This window comes from Pterocles gutturalis, unplaced genomic scaffold (assembly GCF_000699245.1).
Source record: "Pterocles gutturalis isolate BGI_N339 unplaced genomic scaffold, ASM69924v1 scaffold2598, whole genome shotgun sequence".
NCBI lineage: Eukaryota > Metazoa > Chordata > Aves > Pterocliformes > Pteroclidae > Pterocles > Pterocles gutturalis.
This window is the reverse complement of record NW_010125228.1, coordinates 23,364-45,787: the sequence shown is the minus strand read 5'-3', so window position 1 is coordinate 45,787 and position 22,424 is coordinate 23,364. Positions and strand designations below refer to the sequence as shown.

At 44.8% G+C, this 22,424-nt stretch overlaps 1 protein-coding gene across 1 annotated transcript in view; it reads right to left on the bottom strand.

Moving 5' to 3' along the window:
* The window catches only part of RSPO2 (R-spondin 2), a gene marked incomplete at its 5' end in the record, with an annotated part of 61,824 nt that extends 44,596 nt beyond the window's left edge, over window positions 1-17,228 (bottom strand). Inside the window, one exon of the mRNA XM_010078470.1 lies at window positions 17,011-17,228. Within this exon, the coding sequence (XP_010076772.1) occupies window positions 17,011-17,228 (218 nt within the window). The remainder of the gene's footprint in view (window positions 1-17,010) is intronic.
* Between the last annotated feature and the right edge of the window lie 5,196 nt (window positions 17,229-22,424).

The window sequence follows — 22,424 nt, the reverse complement described above, 5'->3', positions numbered from 1 at the left end:
TGCAACACTTCTCCCTGCAAGCACGAGGTGTGCAGACGGGACTCAGGGGAGGGAAGCAGCTTGAAGAGCACCACAAGCTACACTTATGGCAGAAGGAATAGATTTCATAATCCTGAATCCAATTAATGCTATGAAGGTCTCTCATACATATCTCAATAAAAACAACTAAAAAACACTCATGCTTGGTGTATGTCTTCAGGATACCAAAGAATGGAACAAAGACTACAGCCTTACAGGTACCCCAGTACTGTATAGTACACCAGTGTACTAACACGGTAGGACGGCAAGGTCATTATGGTTAAAAGCCATATGATGGGCTACGGACAGAAGCCGGCCAAGAAAAATACCTATTTTTCATTAGAGCTATGTAAGTTTTCTGTCCAAAACTTACAATAACAAAAAAAAAAAAAAAAAAGGAAAAAAATGACCAGCTTGACTCTAGACATTGTCTTAAATTAAGAGACTTAAGTGATTCAAGGTCAAAGGGGATTTTTGTGACCAATTAGCCCAATGCCCTGTACAAAGAAGCCACAGAACTTGTGCTTTACTAAAACGTATCATTTAAGAAACCATTCAATCTTGATTTTTAAATTGTCAGTGGTAAGGAAACCACCACAACCTTTGTTAAGATATCATAGGGGCTAATCATTCTCACTGTTGAAAATCTGCAGTGGAATTTTGAACTTCAAATAGCAACCACTGAACCTTTTTATATCTTTGCCTGCCAGATTGTTAGCAGTTTTTCAATGTTTTCTCCCCAATGCAGACGCTCTGATCAGGTCAAGTCTTAGCCTTCTCATGGGTAAGATAAACAAAGCAAGATTCCAGAATGTCTCACCGCAAGGCAAAGTATCCAGTCCTTTGATCAATCCCTTACCATTTTATCAACAGGCTTATGGACACCAAAAAAAAAAGAGCTCAGCAATGGAAAAGCGATTGTACCAGTGCCAAATACAGAAGCGATATAACTTCTCTACTATTCCTAGATATTACTCTCCCGAAACACTCGTGTTATGTAAGTTCTTCTGACCACAAAGGCACCATGTCCCAATAACCACGCTGCTCTCGGTAGGAAGCAGCCATTTTCTGGAGCTATGCAGGAGATGGGACAGTGCTATCTTCCACAGGACACTGGTCCTTAAACACTCAGGATCATTTTCTCCGAAGCTGTCCGCAACTCAGAAAACCCAGATGTTCCCCACTCTTCCTCTGAAGACAGACGGACTGTGGTGTGGCATTTCACTTCAATGAGTTTGGTACAAATCTCACCAAATTTATGCTCATAAGTGAACAGTTTTGCCTGCTTATTATGAAAACTTTTCTCCAGTTCCTTGGGGAGGTCTTAATTATATTTCAATATCAGAATTTTATACCTAAACTACTCTCATTTGTCAGCTCATTTCACTCTCTTGTTATTGATACAATGTCCTTCTTGTTGTTCTAGTCAAGGCCTCAGAAGACTTGTCTTCATTCCATCTATATTCAAAAGATGGAACTTTTATTCCACTTCCCAATCAAAACTTTTTTAATTTTGCTACATGTCTATCAAGTAGAATACTTGCAGAATTTTCTGTACTGTTCTCTGTGAAGATCAGTTATTCTCCTTCAGCATCCTGGCAAGTCTCAAGAGATCACGTACATGTTGAGCTGTTCCACTATATTTAGTGACTACAGGCATTATCAGCATGGGGTACTGACTACCAAAGGCTGACAAAGGGACTCTGTCACCTAAATATCATCATAAATGGAATTTATCTGACTAACACAGCAATTCATAAAACTCTATCAAATTCAACATCTTCAGGAGTGGGTTTTGTTTCACAAACTGAAGGTATCTAAAATTTAGATGAGGAAGAGAGCCTCCTCTCAAGGCTGAGAGATCCCTTACCTGACACCAGATGTCAATGGGTTGGTAAGTGAAATATTTTCGCTTGCATATAACACTTAAGATATGTATAGTAAGCTTATGCGATAATCTTTGTATCCCATACTAACTTTCAGTGCAGTAAATGGTAGAGTATTGACCACCAGTCCATCTATACTTATTAAATATTTTACATACCTAAATTTACTGATTAGAACTCAATAGCCTAACTACTAGAGCAGATCTGAGTGATCTCCGACTCTTCTCCTGCGACAGGCTGAACTGCCAGTCGCAGAGCTCTCAGCCACATCCTTCTTCGTTCAACCATCTCAATCTTTCAAAGAAATCTCTCACAGTTGACTTTCTGGATATCTGCTATCAGCTGGAAACATTTAACTCCTCTTGTCCTCTTCCACCTGCTGTTCACAGCCTACCAGTCCTCACCTGCCTTCAACTCCACCGAATGTTGCTTCCTCCTTCTACTTCTGATGTGAATCCTCCTCCACAATTTCTTTCTGTTCAGCTCCTTGGGGGAGCAGCAATGCTTCCTCAGCCTGGTTGCTCAGACCTCTTCCATTTCCCCAGTGTTCACCAGTGACGCTACTTGTCCTTTGAGCCCAGAAATCCAGCACTGCCAAAAATTTACATTTTATACACAGGAAGTCCTTTTGGACTAATGGATGGGAAAAAAAAATATGGGACATCTGTTTTGCAGGTCACAAACACCACTCCATCACCTGCCATCCTAAACAGCAAGCACAGAAACAGGCACATAGAGGAAAGTGCCCCACTGCCTGCGCAAATGTCCTAGGAAATATTAGCTTTTATTGCTGTTTGCTGTTCACAGATTCACTGGTTTTATCTTAGATCTTCCTGCTGTCACTGACAGACAGTAATTCAACACTCATGCTTGAAACACTGGGGATAAATGTCCAAGCATTGCAGACACAAAGGGCAGCCAGAGACAAAAAGAAGGTAAAATAAAAAACTAAAAAAAACCCTCTGTCTGGTATGCATGAGCATATGGGAAAGTTACTTAGCCTGTTCAGAAAAAAAACAAGCCAACAACCAAGCCCTACCAACGCACTGGTTCACAAATGCCACTCACAGGACACCTGTCTTGAAGCCTGGCTCCCCCCAACACTGACGTTTGGTGTTCAAAAGTCTTACAGGGTGCACATTCATGTGAATGCTGCCAATCCCATTTCTGGGTTTTAATTGATAGGCCAATCCATTTCAGCTATGGTAAGAAATCGTATTACACCAACAAACGGACCAGCCCTTCCCTTTAATTAATTCAAGTTGTTGCTTTCTGAAGTGTCTGCTGCAGTTATTACCACACTGAGAACAGTCCCTCCACGATGAACTCTGTTTCATCTGCTTATGAGTTGCTGGAAAGATGCGTTTTTAGGAGCCCAGCAGTCCAGCAGCACCGAAACACGGCCAATACATGCCCATCTCTGTCCTGTTTGCACAGCTGGGGGCAGTTTCGTCTACTCCAGACCTCAAAATGCTTTATCTTATCTGGCATCTTCAGTCTCTGTAAAAGTATCCATAATACACACTTTACATAAACCTCCCTCAGGTAGTGCTATGATTTAGGATGCTTCATAAGCCCTGGATAATTTACTTAAAGGCAATCAATGACCAGCTCCAGTGCAGCACATCCCGCCGTGGGTGGTGGATCATGGGACACAGGGGAGGGAAAACCCAGAGGGGCGCAGAGACCTGCCAGGAACCAGCAGCTCCCACAAGGGCAGCTGATGTGGCGTGGCTGGGGACTGGAGTAATGGCAGCCACCCCCCACTGCCACCCCCGGCAGCCCTGGGCAGGGCCAGCCACCAGGAGTATTGCCAACAGGGCGGGCAAACAGGACATGGGGCATCGGCCAGGGCGCGGGGCATGGGCCGGGGTGCCGGGCAGCAGTCAGCACAGGAGGGCACACAGGCGGCAGCAGACCCACAGCCCAGGGCCAAACAGCCAGAACTTCCCCCACTGGCACACACCGAAGGAAGGTGGTCCAATAACGCAGAGGAACGAGGGTTCACCGTGCCAAGGAGCAGCAGGAGGAAGAGGCTTCCCCTGGAGCCTGAGGTGCCCTTGCAGAACCGCTTCACCACTCCGCAGATGGAAGAGGAAAGACCTGTCACATCAGGAGAGGTGCTGGGGCTGAGCAAGGCAGCCCTGTCTGCTCCCCATATAACCACGAGCTCATCCAAGGAAAGGGGACGGGTGACAGCAGCAAGCGACTCTCTTCTGAGATATGCAGAGGCACTCATGTGCCAGCCTGACTCACTCTCCAGAAGAGTGTGCTGTCTGCTGGGAGCTCGGATCAGGGATGTCACCGAGAGACCACCAAGCCTCATACAGACTGTCATCCACTGCTGCAGTTTCATGTGGGCACCAGTGACACAGCCAGGAGCAGCCTGAGGTCTATCAAGAAGGATCACAGAGCCCTGGGAGAGGTGGTAAAGGACTCTGGAGCGCAGGTGGTTTTCTCATCAACCCTCCCAGCCAAAGGGAAGGTGTTGGAAAGGGCCAGTTGAATCTGGCTGGTCAACAAATGGTTACAGGAGTGGTGCCACAGACGGGGGTTCAGCTGCTCGGACCACAGCCCTTGCTTTGAGAAGCCTGCTCTACTGGAGGCTGATGGGTCCATCTGTCAGAAAAGGTGAAGAGCATCTTCAGTCACAGGCTTGCCAACCTGGAGGAAAGGGCTTTAAACTAAAGTTGCTGGGGGAGGGGAACCTCAGTCCATCCCATTCCTACCAGTTTGATGCCAGTGCCAGCAACAAATGCCCAGACCCTGGAGAAGGATCACAGGTCAGCAGGAGAGCACCTGCAGAGCAGCACAAAGGAATTCCAGCCAGTAAGTCAGCTCCATCGGGAGCCCAACTAAAGTGCCCCTATGCAACTGTACATGGCATGGGGAATAAACAAGAGACGTTAGAGAGGTGAGCATTAGATGTTACATTAATTGTACTTTAAGTTTTCTACAGGTCTGTAGAGTAAAACAGAAGTTCCCCAAAATTACTACTTAAAAATAAGAGAACAATCACATCTGACATTCTGAGTTGTTCTGCAAACTCCAGCAATTCAGACACGTACACAAAGCACCACAAGCAATAGCACAGATTAATTACATCTGATGAAAACTGCATAAAACAATTGATGGGACAGACACCAGGCTCCCAGCCCGCTCTGCCCCCAGGATCTGCCCCCGTTTCTATGCTCTCCGGCATACCCTTCCTGCAGCCGCGGGGCTCACGCCTCAGTGACCCAGTGGGTAGGTTTCAATGGAAGGATCTCTAGAGCTCGTTCCCAGCAGGCCACCACTCTGTCCCTCACCCGTCACAGCTCTCCTCTGTGTGCACAGACCCTACCTCTAACCATCTACTGCAGGAACCAGGAACTGTCAAAACCAATGTGCGTGTCCTCCCAAATGAGCTTTTGAAAAACCACGTTCCTCAGCTAAGGCGTCATCTCTTCTTCTCTTATATTTCCTGTGCCTTGCCTATGTATGAGGCGCAGGAGCTCCTTCCAGGCCGTGTATGTAGGAACAGGGAGGCAGGGCAGACAGCCTCCATGCTCCCCAGTTTATTCTGAGCGGGAAGTTTACGTGCCTTCCATCAAAAATAAATTGTCTGGAGAAGCATGAGCAGACACTCAAGAGAGGCTGGTGGTTCCACTTCTCATACAGAAGAAATAGACTCCTTCCAGAAACTTACTGTACCTTGGTGTTAATTTGTAAACTGCAAAGAGAAACAAAAATAAAACAGAATCACTCCTTTCCTTTCCTGATAACACCATGCTGGCGGGGAGGTCTGCTCAGCGGGAGTCCACCAGGCAGGGTATTTCTGCCTCTCAGGTGGTCAAGAGTCACTCGGACACCAGTCTCAGACCCTTCCCTTGCAGGTTCCCATGCTATAGTCGTCCAGGTACGAACAGGCTGTCACAGACTATTTCTTAATTACAAAATATCACAGAAATGCACAGGAATGTATTTTTCCCATTTATATATTCTGTGTGCTATGACCTGATGGCACATTCAACAGCAAACTTCATCCAGCACGTTGCAGCTGCAGACCAACATCTGGGACACAAATCCTATTGGAACAAAGTCCCAGGCATTTAAACAAATTCTTTTTTTTTCCAAGCCTTTTAATATCTAGAATATTTCAGCTCTCTGTTGTGAATAAGATTCATCTCTAGCATGCAGGTGAATAAACAGAGATTTAATTTTTTCCCCTTTGATGGAGTGTTTACTTTGTCTTTTATTGTAAGTTAGAACTTTTCCAAGCACTGAAAACTGCAGGGTTCCAAAGCAGAGGCGTTCCAACCAAAACACTGTTCCAAATCCAGATCCATGCAAACCGCTGAAGACAAACCATTATTGGAAGCACGAGCTAAAGAGGTGAAGATCCAGAACACTCTGCTTAAGACACAAAGTGCAATGACAGAGAAGAGCATTTCATTGTATGATGCACGGTATCTCACTTTGCCATTTCCTACTTTTACTGAACAGCTCCTAAAGAGGTAGAAAAGATTGTGGACAGAAAAAAAAGGAGTTAGAGAAGGAGCTCGAGCCTTTCTTTCCACTTCCTGGAAGACTGAATTCAATGTATTTTACAAGTGACAGATCTCAAATCTGGTCTCTGAAGCTAGATCCACATAACAATTCCAATAGAAATAAACAAAGGCAAAGATTATACGGTTGTTATTTTCGTTGTTATATTAGGCACCACTACACTAATGACTACACGCCTAACTATTGTTTACTATCACATTTTTATTGTACAACAGGAACTGGCATGTAAAGGAAATGCCAAACAAATAAATATTTGCCTGTGACCGTAAATCTGAAACAGTGAAGAACACAGTTTATATAGCAGTGAACACACGGGTTGGTGTTTCATAAAAACCACACTTCTGAAATGTTGAACAGCACGTAAATGGAGCTTTTTGCCTTTTTTTAAAAAAAAAATATTAAATTGAAAGATACAGAAGGTGGTACCCTCTAAGAATGAAGAAAGATAAGGTTTAGGTAGGTGGGAATAGTCTGGAGATTTAATGGCTTCAGACACAAGCAGCTGAGAAGGAAACTTTAAAAGCATATAGGGTTGTATTCACAGCATCTTAGATTTTGCAGAAGAAATGTTGTACAGGTCCTTACAAGCAAAAGGCAGTTCGAAGCAAAGTTTTAGTGGGAGTCTCTACAAGTAGATTTGCCAGGTGTCCACACCTGATGGAGGCTCCCCGAGCTCCTGGTTAGGCACCGGGCTGGGGATGAAGCTTGGACCCCACAGAAGTACAACTGCTCCCCACAGGATTGCAGAGGACGAGGCTGGTGGTCCCCAGGTAGATGTGACAAGTCTGTGGAGAAACCCATTTGCAGACTGTGTAGACACAGCACTGCATTTCCCCAGCTACAGCAGCTGAGAGTAGTCAATGGTTATATTTGTGCCAGAAAACCAACAGAACTTCCAAGCTCCCAGACGGGTGCTGAGGCTGAACCCACTTCAGGAGGAGGGCACATCCTGCTCTCCCCTTGCCCACTTTCCACAGGAAGGAAACTGAAAGCTAGATGGGCTCTGTGGTTCCTCCACCAGCCATCCAGTTTCAGTAAGTCCAGGACTCCTGGTTGCATCACAACGCTCCTGAGCGGGTAAAGGCAGGCACAGCCCGTTCAGTCCCCAGCTGGATAACGCCCCAGCTGACCCAGTGCTTTTTTTAGCAGGAGATTGGTAACCGAGGTCTGATCTCCTGCTTGGGAGGTCTCTTCCAGACTGACTCATCCTGTGACCTGCATCTGATGCATCAGATGGTAGTTCTTGCTTGCAGGAGGCGGCCGCTACATGATACGCAACACGCATTTGATGGAGAAGGAACAGGCACCGAAGCACACGGGATAGGGAAAGTCTCCTGGATGTCCACATACACTCCTTTTCACAGGAGAGCCCATGGACAGAGGCAACACGTACCAATGAATGATATGGAAACAAAGCGGTTTGGAAATGTGCTGTAATTGGAAATAAAGGATATCTTCACAGCTGGAAGCATCCTTTCCCACACAAAGCTCACCAGAGGAGAAGACCCACAGGTAGCAATGCAGCTCAGCTCCAATGAGGTGAAATTCAGCACAAAACAATATCTACCAGTGGCCAAAAAACCCAAGAAAGTTTCCCCCAGAGACACCTTTCTGCTGAAAAGAGCAGAGATGTTTCCAAGGGACAGGCGGCAGGCTCCTGCCTCCCGCGAGCAGAGGACCTCCCCAGGAGCACCGGTCACCCTGCACCACTCTGACAACGCCTCATTTCACACTCCTAAAATGAGCATTTGGACACAGATACCCACGGGGTATTACCAAGACCAAGGAGAAAGGGCTGTATCATCAAATGCCGAAAATCCCACCCATGCCCCCTCGTTCCAGGCAGAGATGGGGCAGTATTCTGCACCAAACCATCACCCTTTCGTGTGTCACACACAGGAGCACAGCAGCTCCATGGCCTATAGAGCTCAGAAGACTAAAATGTTAGTACTGGCGGAGTTCCAGCCCTCCAAATAAACCAGGATAAATTCTTCCTGAGCCATCAGAAGAAGAAAAATGGCACCCTGAGAAACCTTGGCATTAGAGAAACCTGATAGGTCTGATATGAGCATTTCAAGAAATTTATCACGTTTCTTTAATAGGGTGGAGTCTGTTTGTATTTATAGAGAGCACTGCCTTAGTGTGCTTATTATGGGGTAATTCAAAATTAGATTAAGACAAAAAAACAGGTAACTGCTGATCAAAAATTAGCAGTTGACAATGTACCTGTGAGTTTTGCACTGGTACATTTCCATTGTACAAGCAGTACATAGCATACGCCAGAAATGTGATTACTTGAAACATTGCAAGGGCCAAATTTGCCAAGCTTAAATTACTTGTTGGCATAATTGTCTGGAAGCAAAAATTAGACATTGGGAAGAGTTAAAATTGGTAATTGTTTAAGGATATTCTACTGGATGTAGTAGTAGTAGCAGCTACTATGTAGCCATAGTATCACAAATATCAAAACAAGAAGTAGGGTGAAAAAGACCATTATGACTAAAAAAAATACTGTGTAAAAGCAGTATCAAAGCACAGCTTCAAAGGATGGCAAAACAAGACAAATAGCAAATAATGTAAGTTAAAAAAATTGAGATAATTGACAAATAACCTAAAAGGACCAAAAAAACCCAACCAACAAAAAAAAAAACCCAAATCCCACCCCTCTACACCCTCAAATCCCAAAACTCAACAGTGAATAGAGACCAGGATAACAAACTCTATTTCTAACACTTAGAACAGCAGACAGAGAGAAAGCAAAAGAGCCTAACAGTCACACCTCGTGTTTGGAATACGGCAGGATGTATCCACCCCATGGGACAACACAGCTGTAATCAAACGCTTGCCATCCATACAAAAGGAAGCTATGCAAGACCATTTGCAAAGAGAAAAAAAAACAACAGTCACTGTCAGTCAATTGCTAAATGCATTAACATTTCCCTCTAGAATTAATTTTTTTTTTTTTTTTAGGAAGTGCTTGAAGACTGAGGAAAGCCCAGTAGCTCAGAAGACAGCCTATGCACCAAGCAGGGAACTCCAGTTCTGAGTCTCCTGGTACAGCTTTCAGAATGAGAAATACTTGTTGATGGTTTTCCAGAAAGGAAGGACTGGGTAGCAGTGCCTTGGTGCAACTACGGTCTTTAACTCAGCCTGCTAATTCATATCATGATTACAGCTCTCATTACCAGATTTTTGACGCAAAGCAATAAACTGGAAGAATTAAAACATATCTTCCCAGATAGCTGGGATATGGATAAGCAGCTGATATGAGTTTTCTATAAAGATAGGTATAAGCTCTTTAAGAATTGGACTATTCGGAAAGCCCACGGAGCACCCAAAAAGCATCACTGAGTAAAGAAAATCCTAGCCGTACTGTCATTTAATGAGAGCTGTCTAAAAATTAGCAGTACTAACTTTCTCTCATATATATTTTCCAAAGTCATGTACTAGGACCTCAGGAAAAAACCCCTAAAAAGTTCACATAACCATCTGCAAAAAGAAGTCTTGGCACGGACAGGTCTGGCCCCTAAAGTGAGCAGTGACAACGGCTGAGAACAACTTCAGGGCACACACCAGCGCAAGCTCGAGCACTGAGGAGGAGAGGGCACAGAGGATCCCCTCACACACCTGCTTTCTCTGCACAGTTATTTCACAGGAAAAGAGCGAAATATCTACATGCATCTCTCACTTCGTCTCTCAGATTCACTTGTAATTCCTTCAGATTTTTAGGAGCTATTTGCAACACAAAGCTGCAGCTGAGAATCACAAGGATGTTTTCATCTCTACCACCAGAGACAATTTTTTAGGAAGTTAATAACATTTACTTTTGTCTTGAAAAAAAAAATCATTAAACATATTGATATTTAAATTTATATTTAAACACTCAGTTACGTAACCTGAAACCCCAAGCTACTCACCTAACCTCTACAGAGTTGGGTTTGGTTTTATTACTTTCTGACACTGTGAAGCACACAGAAAACAGGCTATCCTAATCTGAAGTACGTTTTTAAAAGAACAGAACAAACGATGCAGTTAGAATGTTCCTCAAAGTCCAGCTCCCCTCCAGAACACCAACTGCAAAGCCAACATCCTAGCATTCCACACTGGTGCCTCAAGGACTTCCAGAACAAAGTTTGCTCCAGTTCTGAGCCGCACACATGTAAATATGCATATCCACACATGTACACACGCATACACATCCCCTGCCAAAACCAGCCTTAGTAAGCTACTAATTAAATCACGACATGGAAGGTGCTTGTATCTTCCTCAAAGAACTTGTACTCACTATGCTTTCTATTAAACCCTTTTAGAAACATGGCCTTTGTAATTAAAAGGAGATGTAAATAAAGGCAGAATTTAGGTTGCCAGTGCAATTTTATTGCATTATTCTTTAAATATACAAGCTGCAATCTAAAGCAGCTTTGTCACAATGCTGCCTTTGCAAAGCCAACAAGGCTAACAAACCTTTTAACTCTGTGAAGCAAGAACAATAGAGAATGCAGGGAAGATAGCCTGAGAGAAAAGACTTATTTTACATAAGATTTTTTTGTTTAAGATATTTTATCTATTTTTACATTGAAACTATAATCCTCACATCTCAGTGCAGTACTATTAACTGCTGTCTGAACATTCATCTTCAGCAACATATATTTCAATCACCCCGATACAGCAGGATCCTAAACATGAGGATCTCCTCACTGCAGTGTCCTTTTATGCCAAAGTTCTGATGTTCATTATAAAATAGCACCAGGGTCTCCTTGCAGCCAGGGTCACGGGACAAGGCAGGGCAGCTCGCTCAGACCAAGGAGTGCCATCGCCTGCAGGAAGGGAGCAGATGGGACACCAAGCCCTGTCGTACAGTGACTGCCCGAGCCTCCATGGGCAGCTGGGAGCTCCTGGCTTAGCACCACTGCCTCCACGCTCGGCGTCACAGGCAGGCAGTGATGGGCAGTTTGTGATTACAGTCAGTCCTGTACAGCCTCCAGACACACCCTCTGTCCACTCGAGCAGGGGGACCGGCCCGTGTGACCCTGACCCTGAGGCACACCAAAATACAAGGTGATGCTAACTTTGTGGCTGTTTTCCTTTAAAAAAACTTGTCTTACATCTCCCTTAACACAGAATGAAACAGACAAGTATCTGACCAAGAGAAAAAACAAAGGAGATGATTTAGCATCCCCATAGAAAATGCAGGAGATAATCAGGGATGATTACCAGACTTACGTATTTCAGTGCAGCCAGAGGAGAGGACTGGATCTTGGAAACAGCTTCCCCTCCCTGCAGGCTTTCTGCAGGGATTGCTTGATGATGCACACAGTCCGGGCGGACTAGCTTTCTGGCAAAAAGATATAAAATATCCTGCAAAGAGGGAATGGAAGGGGGGCGGGGGCGAAGATAGATGTATATATATATAACAGCACCTTCTTATGCCCATTCTCTCCTCCTACACTCCTCATATATCACCGTTCCCCATGGAGCTATTAAACTCAGCATATAGCCCCTTACAATTACTATAACCATCTGATTTTTATAACCTCCCACTCCGGGCTTTCATTAACCCCAGACTCACTTGATGCCAAGTCTTCCTTCCTGGAGCACCAAGGCTCTGTGTGGAGTCCAGCTGGCGAGTCAGGGAAACGTCATAAATTGGAAGAAGAGTGTGCTGGAGCTACTTAAAGCTGCGGTGAACCAGAGGAAAGGGACCAATCACACCAAAGATTTAGGAAATGGATAGAAGGTGTTAAAATATCCATCGAGAGCATAATTTGTGAAATGACATCCAGAGCACAACAAAACCTAACACTGAAGAGACTGACACAAACCCCCATCACCCATCCAGGCTGTTTCTGCACAGCCAGACCCCAAACAGCCACCGCACCTCTCGTCGCACATTTCCTGATTTCTAGGAGTGCAGCACAGACAGAAAGCAGCAGATTTTCCAGCCTTGTTGATGCTCCTCTACTTTCAAAGCTGTCAGATTTAATTGCCTCTCAGCAACGACCTCACGTGGCACATGCTTTGGCTGGGAACGTATTCCTGCAGCCAGTTCGAGCTCCCTCTCCCCAAATGGAAACACCGACAGGTTCCTAACTGCAGGAACACCAGCAGGAGCCGTAACACCACAAGTCTAGATGAAAACTTAACCTGTCAATGTTAACACTTTGTGTTTTAACATTCTGTGTGCCTTTTTAGGGTTGGTTACATGTAAAAATTTGAAACTGAAGAAGAATCCCAGGTGCCCGAAATGCAGAGATTTCCCCCGCTCTCCACTATGGTCCTTGTTGAGCAGCCGCCTCCTCCATCCCCAGAGATGGAGAGAAAAGCACGGTTGTGCCATGTACCTGCATGAACACACGGCGCTACGCTGCTGAGCTCGGCTTTGCTGCAAGCACTGTAAAACACGTTCATTGCAATTTCACTTTCAAAACGACTTCATTTGTATCTGGAGAAGCAGACGGAAGGATGCAGGAACACATTACACTTCCCAATTTATCTGCAGACAGAATATTTCTAACAGGGGACAAGCAGCTTGACAGTTGTCTCAAAAACAAACTCATTCCCATGCAAAATGATCTGGTTACACAAACTCACTCAAAACGATCTGGTTGCATAAACTCACTCACTTACAAAAGGAACTGGTTATATGCCAGAGCCATGAACTCTGCCTCATCATAACTCAAATAAAATCACCACAAACGCTTGACTCTTCAAACAACTGATCTCCCAATTCACTAACAACTGTGAAAAAGGGAGTTGATTAGAAAAAGTATATAAAGTAGAAGGGAACTTTATATATCATGCTATACTTCCACACCACTAGTTGTGTGATGACTTCCCAAATACAGGTTTCTAAAGGATCCTGTTCCCTAACTGCACAGCTCTCTGTGTGACTCTACCTAATACTTCAAGATCCCCTGGTACAAAATGGTCCTTCCCATTTCTGGGGATGTATGGAAAATAAAATCCCATTTCACAGAAGACCTTGCTACTTCAAAATCAGTCTTCATGCCTGTGCAAAGTAAAGTGTGAATAAACATTTCAAAGACAAGCCAAGTTCTGGTGCCGCCCACCTGAGAAGAGTATTTAATTGCCACGGGAGCAGGAAGAGGCATTTGGGAACCGGCATCCCCAAGGCTTCTAGGCTTTCAGAGCATTTAGTGGGCGAAGGGGAAGCCTCCAGTGAGCAGCACCAAGGGCTACTCTGCCCTCTCCACAGTGCCCTGGAAGCTACTGGGGCAGCCAAGCGCTGGAACATCAGGGTAAAAAGCGAGAGCCCCAGAGCTCGGGAGCTGCAGCAACCGCCACTCTCAGCTTCAGGCCCCGCAGCATCTTTCCAGGCTGCACAGTACTGCCCCAGAGAAGCCCACCAGGCTAGGAAGGATTTGAGAATAGGCTGCTGGTTTCTGCAGCAATTCCAAGACGGTCCAGGCTCAGTCGCAGGTAATGACCCGCTGACTGGCAACACTTCCATGCACCCACGTTTATTTTTCAGCTGACAATCTTCCTGCTGTTGGACTCAGAAGTAACAGCCTCCCTGGCTCACTAGAAGCAGACAGGCTACAAGACAGTGCACACACATCCATACACAGCGCGGTACCTTGGAACCAGCTCGGTTTGTGACCCTATCGATTAAATTTGCTCTACACCTCTCCTTTTCTCAGCAGAAGATACAGAACAGAAGAATCCTGACTTACCATCAGGAGAAACTATTACTCGATAAATCACCTTAGAGCTAAAACAGCACATTGGGAAATACTAATTAAGAAGTTACTTGGGACATACTTTACTGCGTAATTTATTGGTGGAAGACCGGACAACATGCGTTTATCAACACATAGAAGTTCAGTGGGAAAAATAATTACCATCTCCTTTTAAAAGCTGTCTGAACTCTCTGTTTCCTTAAGGAAACAGTCTTGCCAGCCTTAATTATAGTTTCCTCCAACTGTAACATTCATAGGTCTTAAATCCTTCACTTACTTTTATTGCCCGTAATTAGAGTGTGTATGGTTTCTGTCCAAAAGATGGAAATGTTTTAAAATATTAAGAACTTTGTCAAGAAAATTAAGTACTTTGGTATTGTTCAATGGCCATTTCAGTCTCCCCCCTCTGCTTCCCCCCACCCTGTTTTGCTGAATTAATTTTGGAACATAACACATATCGTGCTTGGATTTGTCCCAGACAAATAAACTCAAAATCATTATTTATCATTTACGATGCCTTTTCCAAACACATTTGGCAACCGAATCCCAGCCAGATCCCTTTTTACCAAAGAGCTTGAGCAAGCAGGGCTTTAGACACCAGGAAAACAATTTGTACCAAGAGTCAGAGTACTAAAGCCAAGCTTTCAGTGTTAAATATATTCTGCAAAAGTAAGTGCACCTTCAGCATATAAGTGATAAAATATAATAGTAAAATGGGTGAGCAGTATTTGGATCATTGCAGGATAAAAAAACCATACAGATTAAGCAGCCTTGTAAGCAGTGGAGTGGGCACACACACCACCTTAGCGATCTTCTCTGACATCAGCCAACTACTGCCACATGCTCTGCACCCAAGCATCATAAAGGAAGACGAACAAACAGCGCACAGCAAAGCAATGCTGTAAAACTGGACATAGCTTCTGCAATGGTATATCACTTATAAAACACAATCTTTGAACTAGGAACTGCACTACAGCCGCTGCTGCCTCAGGAAGCTGTGGTTTGCTGCTTGGAACACTTCATTCGTGTGCTGCTTTCAGGAATGTGGACATCTAAACAAAATTTTGTAGGCACACAAGGTTATCTAAGGGTAAAACTTAGTTTATCGTATTCAAAAACACAAGAGAAAAGGAATACAGAACAATACGTGTTTACTGGGGGAGTCTTTCTGGAGAACGTGGTGATTAGGAGAGAGAGAAAGGGTTGTCACCACTCTTCCAGTCCAACTTGTGCTCTTAGAAACCTGCACCACCACGAAGCTCCGAAGGGGTCTCAGATAAAGAGATGGTAGCTCCCAGGCCACTTCTTTTCAAGAATGGGTTTCTTCCCCATAAAGAGCTGGCAAAGCAGCAAGAAGCACTTTGGTTGGTGATGAGCAGGCTCAAGTGTTTTTCTGGGTTCACCCAGCTGACTGCCATCAAGCTGCTCTCTCCCTATTTAAACACGAATGGGATCTGTCTCATAGCTTTGTCACTACTGATGCACAGGTAGATTTTGCTGCAGGGACAAAGACCTCTAAGGCCTTCAGCAGAAAACTGTCATACCACCATCAGCTCAGCCTTTTCCTTTCCTCACAAAGGAATGTTCCAGACAAAGGCTGTCCTGCCGCGTCCTCCTGCAGCCCCCGTACGAGCACCCAGCACGGCACGGACCCCTGTGCAAAGCCCTACCTCCTCCTGTTAGGTGCAGAGAGCATGAGGAACACCCCAGTCTGGAACTGAGATGCCCAAGTATCCCCATGCCCAAGTATCTCAGCAAACGTGCTCTGCAGCAGAGAAGCAGGTCACATCAGCTTCTTACCCCAGAGGGCCACAGGCTGGGCTGGTCTGAGGGCACACAGGAATATACTGGGTGTATGGAAGGAACTCCAACAAGTTTGGAAGGAGATGAGCACGCAACACGGTTTTACAGGGGAGAACACATATCGGGGCAGCATGGACAAGAAAAGGTTTGAAAAGGAAAACGAGTCCACCCCAGTCACACCATTCCCATGCTGTTCCACCTCTTTTATCAGAGGAAAAAGTACCACAAGCAACTACTCCAGGCCAGGATGCACTTACTTGAGCTCTTTACTCCAGTTCTTTACTGTATGAGATGCGTATTAACAACCAGAAGAGATGCAGTCCAAGGAAGCCGAGGCCACCTTTCAGCAAAGAAACTCTTTATGCTGCGGCTAGGTTCCCCAGCGTTATTTCTACTCGACAGTAGAACGGCAATTAGTTTGGAGTAGTAAGACGCTTAAAACCATCCCTACTATCTTCTCCCACCACCCACCCCCCTGTTCTTTCTGATTGCCCCACAGCCAGGTCTGGTGGCCAGCAGGCCGCAGGTTTGGGCTCCGGACTGAGCCCAGGGAACACCTACTGGCATTTGGCTGAGTTGGTCGTTTCAGCTACAGGAACTGTATACACTTTGGGGACTGCCTTTCTGCTCTCTGCATTCTAGCACCGCTCCCAGCCCCACCGGCCCCGCTGTGTGCAGGAAGTCGCGCTCCTCGGCTGACGATGGGCTGTCGGGCTATGCGAGTCTGCGCGCGTGTGTCTGGATCCAGGGTTCAACCATGTCCTCCGGCTGCAGGGGAAGGGTCTCGGGGAAGGGGGTGTGCAGAGGAGTGGGTGTAACAAAGCTCTCATGGGAACGGGAGAGAAAATAAACACCAAGGTAATGCCAGAAGAGGAGTTTGTCAATACTCCCTTTCCCAGTGCCGGCTGGTTTCAAGTGCTAGCTATCTCGGCTCCAGACGCAGAACTGACAGCTGGCTGTTGGGTAAGCTCTGCACACTGTAAATGCCCAGTCAGTGCTTTAAGAGATGCTTCGCATGAGCTCTGTTCTCCAGCAGTTTGCTGCTCCGTGCTTACCTCCTCAACGTCAGGTGCCAGCTCCGCGTGCTGCTGGGACCGACTAGCTGGGAAGCTCCAGCTGGGATTTAGGAAGCTGAGCCTGGCCCAGCGCCTTTCTCCTGGAGGAGGCAATCCAGGCAGCACAACCCCGCCAGCTGCCTCTCGCCCAGCCGGGCTGGCAGAGTCTGCCACCCTGCGGCACCGCAGCCGGGCAGAAACCCGAGCACCGCAGCTGTCTGCAAGTGGGGAGAAAGCAGAGTCAGCAGAACGGCAAGGTGCTGTCTGTCAGAGGGGGAAGGAGTGGGGAGCAGAAGAGGTCAGCCTCCAGCACAGCTCACAGTTGTCCTGAGCTTCTGCTGCGTCTGTCTCCCCAAGAGGAAACCCAAAGATGACATCTCGCTCACGTGCTCAGGGGTTAAGACCTCCGGCTAAATAAAAACCTAACCCTCAGATCTCCTGGGGTATGTTACCTGTGAAGGCCTCGAAATAGAAGACCAGAAAAAAAAAAAAAAAAAAAAACAACAACTTTTTGGAACCAGACCAGAAAGACTGAAACCATAAACTGCAAATGTGCTAATCCCAAACCTTTCCCTGAGCAGGAGGCGTTGGCGGTTTGAGGTACGTGAAGGGCTAGATCCCCCTTAGCTTGGGGACATTCTGGAGGTCTCTCATCCCTGCAGAGGAGATTCCTGCGGTGGCACTCAGCTGGAAGGGCAGCGAGTCGCCAGGCTCTCCCAGGCACAGAGAGCGTTACCCGAGTCTGGCTGGGCAGCTGCAACACCTCTGCCCATCCATTAGCTTTTCCTCGCAGGGTTCTGGCATCTCAGGACATGTCCTTCCAAATGCCTTTTTCTGTACACTGCCCAGCCAACAGAATTGAACGGGATCTACTGAAGTGGAATTTAGAAAAGGAAAAAAACAATCAGAAATTCTGAAAGTCTCTGGAAAGGTCACCTCTCACGAAGAGGAGTGATCAATTCGCCTTTTTTTAATCTTCTCCATCTGCTGGTAGGAACGTTTTGACATTGTGATCCAAGAGAGTTTGAGGAGAAGTACCTGTCCTTAGAAACAGGGATTAATATAAATTTTGGGAAACAATGCCAAGAAAGAAAAGCTATCCAGCACTGCTGGGATAGGGGTGGCTCCTTCACTCTCATTCTTAGGGCTCTAACCTTCTTCTAGAGTGGAAGCTGGATTCCAAACAACATTGTACACACACACACACACACACACACTCAACTTCTGTAGCTGAACAGCTCCATTTGCTATCAGAGAAGTGCTCTTCTAGGAAAATAAGAGACCATGACACAGTATGACGGAATTTAAAAAAAAAAAAAAAAAAAATAGAGATCAGCCCAGGCAGTCCCCCAAATCACTTCTTTCTCAGATTTCCCCTCTCTCAAATAGAGATGATGATTAAATAAAAACACATCTATTAAAATAAAGAGACAGTTAATTATTTTAGTAACAAAGCAGTTTGGAGATTCTAAAAACAATTCTGTATCAGTTTAGTCTTTTAACTGTTTACACTAAGAATTAGTCTCATCTCCTTCTGGCTGCTATCTCGCAGATCCATGCGATCTCAAAATATCATCAGTCAAAACAAACAAATAAGAACGCATCCAAAAGTGAAAGAGCTCATCCAAATACATCTAAGTATCTCTGGCAACACTAGGCACTGATCCATGAGAGGACAGACCGGTTGTTGCCAAACTGACACAACTTCTGACCATATCCAGAAAGTGAGCAAATGTAAGATTCTGGTGTACAGCTGGGGAAAAAAAATAAGTTAATCTTTATAAACCACAAAGTAACATCTGCTTACAAATGTGGTGCAGTTTCAAGTATGTTCTTGGGAGATCTCCCATCTTTACACACTCATTGTGCAGGGCAGTCTCACAGCCTAAGACCTTTTCTGAAGACACCACCAGCACAGAGAGACGAGGCTGAGCTCCGCTCAGCTCCACTGGTAAGGGACAGGAACCCGTCACCAGCTTGATCCACCTCGCAAAGCGACTGTATGGAAACACTTGCACCATAAATGGAAAGTATACTGGTGCTTCTTAACTTTCAACCGTCTTGAAACCAGCCTCGTTTGACTAAATATTTAAAATGAGTTACATCTGTGCAAATTGGAATTTGTTTGGAAACATTAAGTACGGAAAGTAACTTTCAAAGTGAAATGATAGGGGAATCACAGAATCATTCAGGTTGGAAAAGACCTCAAGGATCATCAAGTCCAACCGTCAACCCAACCCCACCCAGCCCACTAACCCATGTCCCAAGCACCACATCTACACATTTCTTGACCCCCTCCAGGGATGGTGACTCCACCACTGCCCTGGGCAGCCTGTTCCAATGCCTGAGCACTCTTGCAGTGAATAAATTTTTTCTAAAATCCAGCCTAAACCTCCCCTGGTGCAATTACAATATCTAATACCAAACAAGCATGCTTGGGACAATAAATCAGTCAATTGAGCCACGTCCCAGAGATCAAGTGCTGTTGTTTCACCTGACATCAAACAGCAAGTACCTGTTCTCTCCTTGCCACCAGCAGCAGCACACCAGCAAACCCTACCCCTTCCCCGGTACAGCAAGCCGGGTCTAACAGCAACAACGGGTGTTTGTGGAACTGGAATAAAAAGAGTTACCACCAATGAAATAATGAATCTAAGGAGGTGTTAGGAGTTGCAAGACCATACATACCACTCTAAAACTCCTACCTTAACATACACATAAACACAAGTCAAGTATTTTCACCTGCACATGGTCAGTAACTTTACCATGAGAAAAACTGCACACTCAGGAATCAGGAATCAAACCATAAAACAGGAATCCTTTGTCTTCTATTTAGATAAGACAAATACAACAGCAAAAAACTACTTTTTGTAGTAGGGAGGGGAAAAAATAAATCTAATATGCAAGACACTGAATTCTAACTCCTTATAGAAAAAAAAAAATTTGCTGAACGTATTTTCGAAAAATCCTTCAAACCCATGAAGCATGAGTCAGAGCAACTCTTAAGGCACTTTTAAAAAGCACTTTACAAACTCCCTTTGATCAACACTGGAGACATAAAACCCACCTCCAAGGTCAGCTGTAGAGAATATCAAGAAAAGCAGGGGCCACACAGAAGCACTTGCCTACACAGACAAAACAAACACAATACATATAAGATTTCAACACATTTTCAAGTCCTTTTAGCATTGGCAGAAAATGCACGTTCCCTTGAGTCCCATTGAAACTGTAAACTTTACCCAGGTCTCCGCTCTGAGAGTCTGTTGAAACAACTGTGTTTTCCACAGAGTATTTTGTGTTGACTACAAATGTTGGAAAATACATACATACACTTTTTCCTTTTTAGTTTTTTGTCTTTTTCCTCTTTTCTCCCCGAGTCAGCAAGTGAGCATTGCAACAATACAGAGAACAAATTATAGCACACTGTGGAAACTCCAAAACAAACACATCACCACAAATATAAGTATTAGAGACAAAGATCAGTAACTACAATGCAAAGAAACAAATATTTAGGAACTAAACAGAAGGCAGAAGCCAGTCAAGCACCAGTGCCAAAAAGCAAAACAACTTAAGAGCCAACCCACTGCTCCACACCCCTCACCAAAAAAACGCCAGGATGGTAACTGTGCAGAGCCAGACAGGAACCAGAGGAAAACAGTGACCTGCTTCCGTATCCCGAACACTATGGAGAGGTCAATACTGCCATGCAAGTGAACATACCAAGATCAGGAGCTTGGCAGGACATCCTAACGTGCTTTCTAGGCAACCCTGAAACTCAGCCTACCACGGCAAGATTCTCCACAAACACTACTGCTGGAAATGTTTCAGCTTTGAAGCTGCTTTAACAGAACTGGAGACAAGCAGATTGCTTTGTTTGGTAAGTACTTCCATCAGCTCATTGACAGTTGGGGGAACAGGGATGTCATCCATAGGAACCGTGTTAGCCTTGTACACACCAAGATTTGCAGGATTTATTGGCTCCAATCTATTTTAGCCAAGTCAAGGCTTTAAAAACATAGGAATGAAGAACAGGAAAGGACCTGTACAGGTTGTACAGTGTAAAATGCTTGTCATACTCATTTTAAGTTCTACCTTAGAAGCACTTTTCTACTGTAATCCCTTCTGCTATCATTCCAGAATGGAATAATGGTTCAGAAAAATTCACTGAAAACTTTGGTCTTCAGACTCTGCCGGAACCTCCCAGACCAGAGCGTACCTGGGGGGACTCTGAGTCTTGAAAAAAAGTATTTATTTCCTCGAATTCATGACTCAAAATGTTGCTTTGCTCAACTACATTGAAACAAATGCTCTGCTTTACTAACGTTGGTACCAAACATGATTTAATTTCCACCGCAGACATCCCGGATCATTCTCAAGTCATTAACAAGCACACCCTAGTAACAAGCTACAATATTTAGCAAGACAGGGGTGGAACCCACCTCAGCCAGCTTCGTCAGCTAAAACCTTAAGGATTCCCTGTTAGGTCAGCCCCTCGGGATAAGATAAGTCACCTTCTGGAGACACTTGTCCTCTTCCACCGACTGCAGAAGAACCCAAGAGCTAAGAGTGCTGACTGTCCCTGTGGAGATGCCCAGTAATGGCCAGGTCAGACTGAGCCTAACCTTCAGATGGCTCAAACGAAGCTAAATTAGATTTTAATCTCTGACATTTTTGTACTGTTTGCTCTAACAACCTCAACCAAGGGTGCTACGCTTCTGGGGCAGCCAGACAGACGCTTGACAGTAGTATCTGCTTGCTAGGCAGCAACTCCAAAAATATATCCCTTACATAAATATCTAACAGAAATAACTGAGAAGCTGCAGTAAAATGAGGGTTATTTTGCCTATTATTTCACAAGAGGGTTGAAAATATCTTTTTGCTGTTCATCTGTCAGGAAGCTCTGATCACTCAATGCCCATGAACTCATACCATCTCCTTGAGGTTGCTTCCAAAGATCCCAGTTATCACAGCTTATTTATTACATTTGAAACTCCTTAACCACGTAAGAAAATTACTTTTGGCTTAAATTTCAGTACAATTACCTTTCAGTGGCTGAATTTCCAGCTTTGAGATTTAAGGGGATTTTCTGGGGTTTAATGCTGTTTGTACATATGTGCATTTAGCATTACTGTACTGTACTGCTATAGGAAATGAGGCACTCGGGCTCAAACACCAGCTTCTTGTTAAATTCAATCAGCAGACAAACAACTGTGTCTTTGTCACAGAAGCCCAAGTTCAATGCATAAGGATCAGATAATGAAGAAAAAAAAATATTCTATGACACAATATGTTTTCACTTTATTTAAGAAGTGACTGCACAAGTATCTGAATCAGATGCTCTGGAACTGAAGCAGTTTAAGCGAGTGCATTTTAAAGCCTAAAATATGTTTACGCAGTTGGATGTTATAACAGCA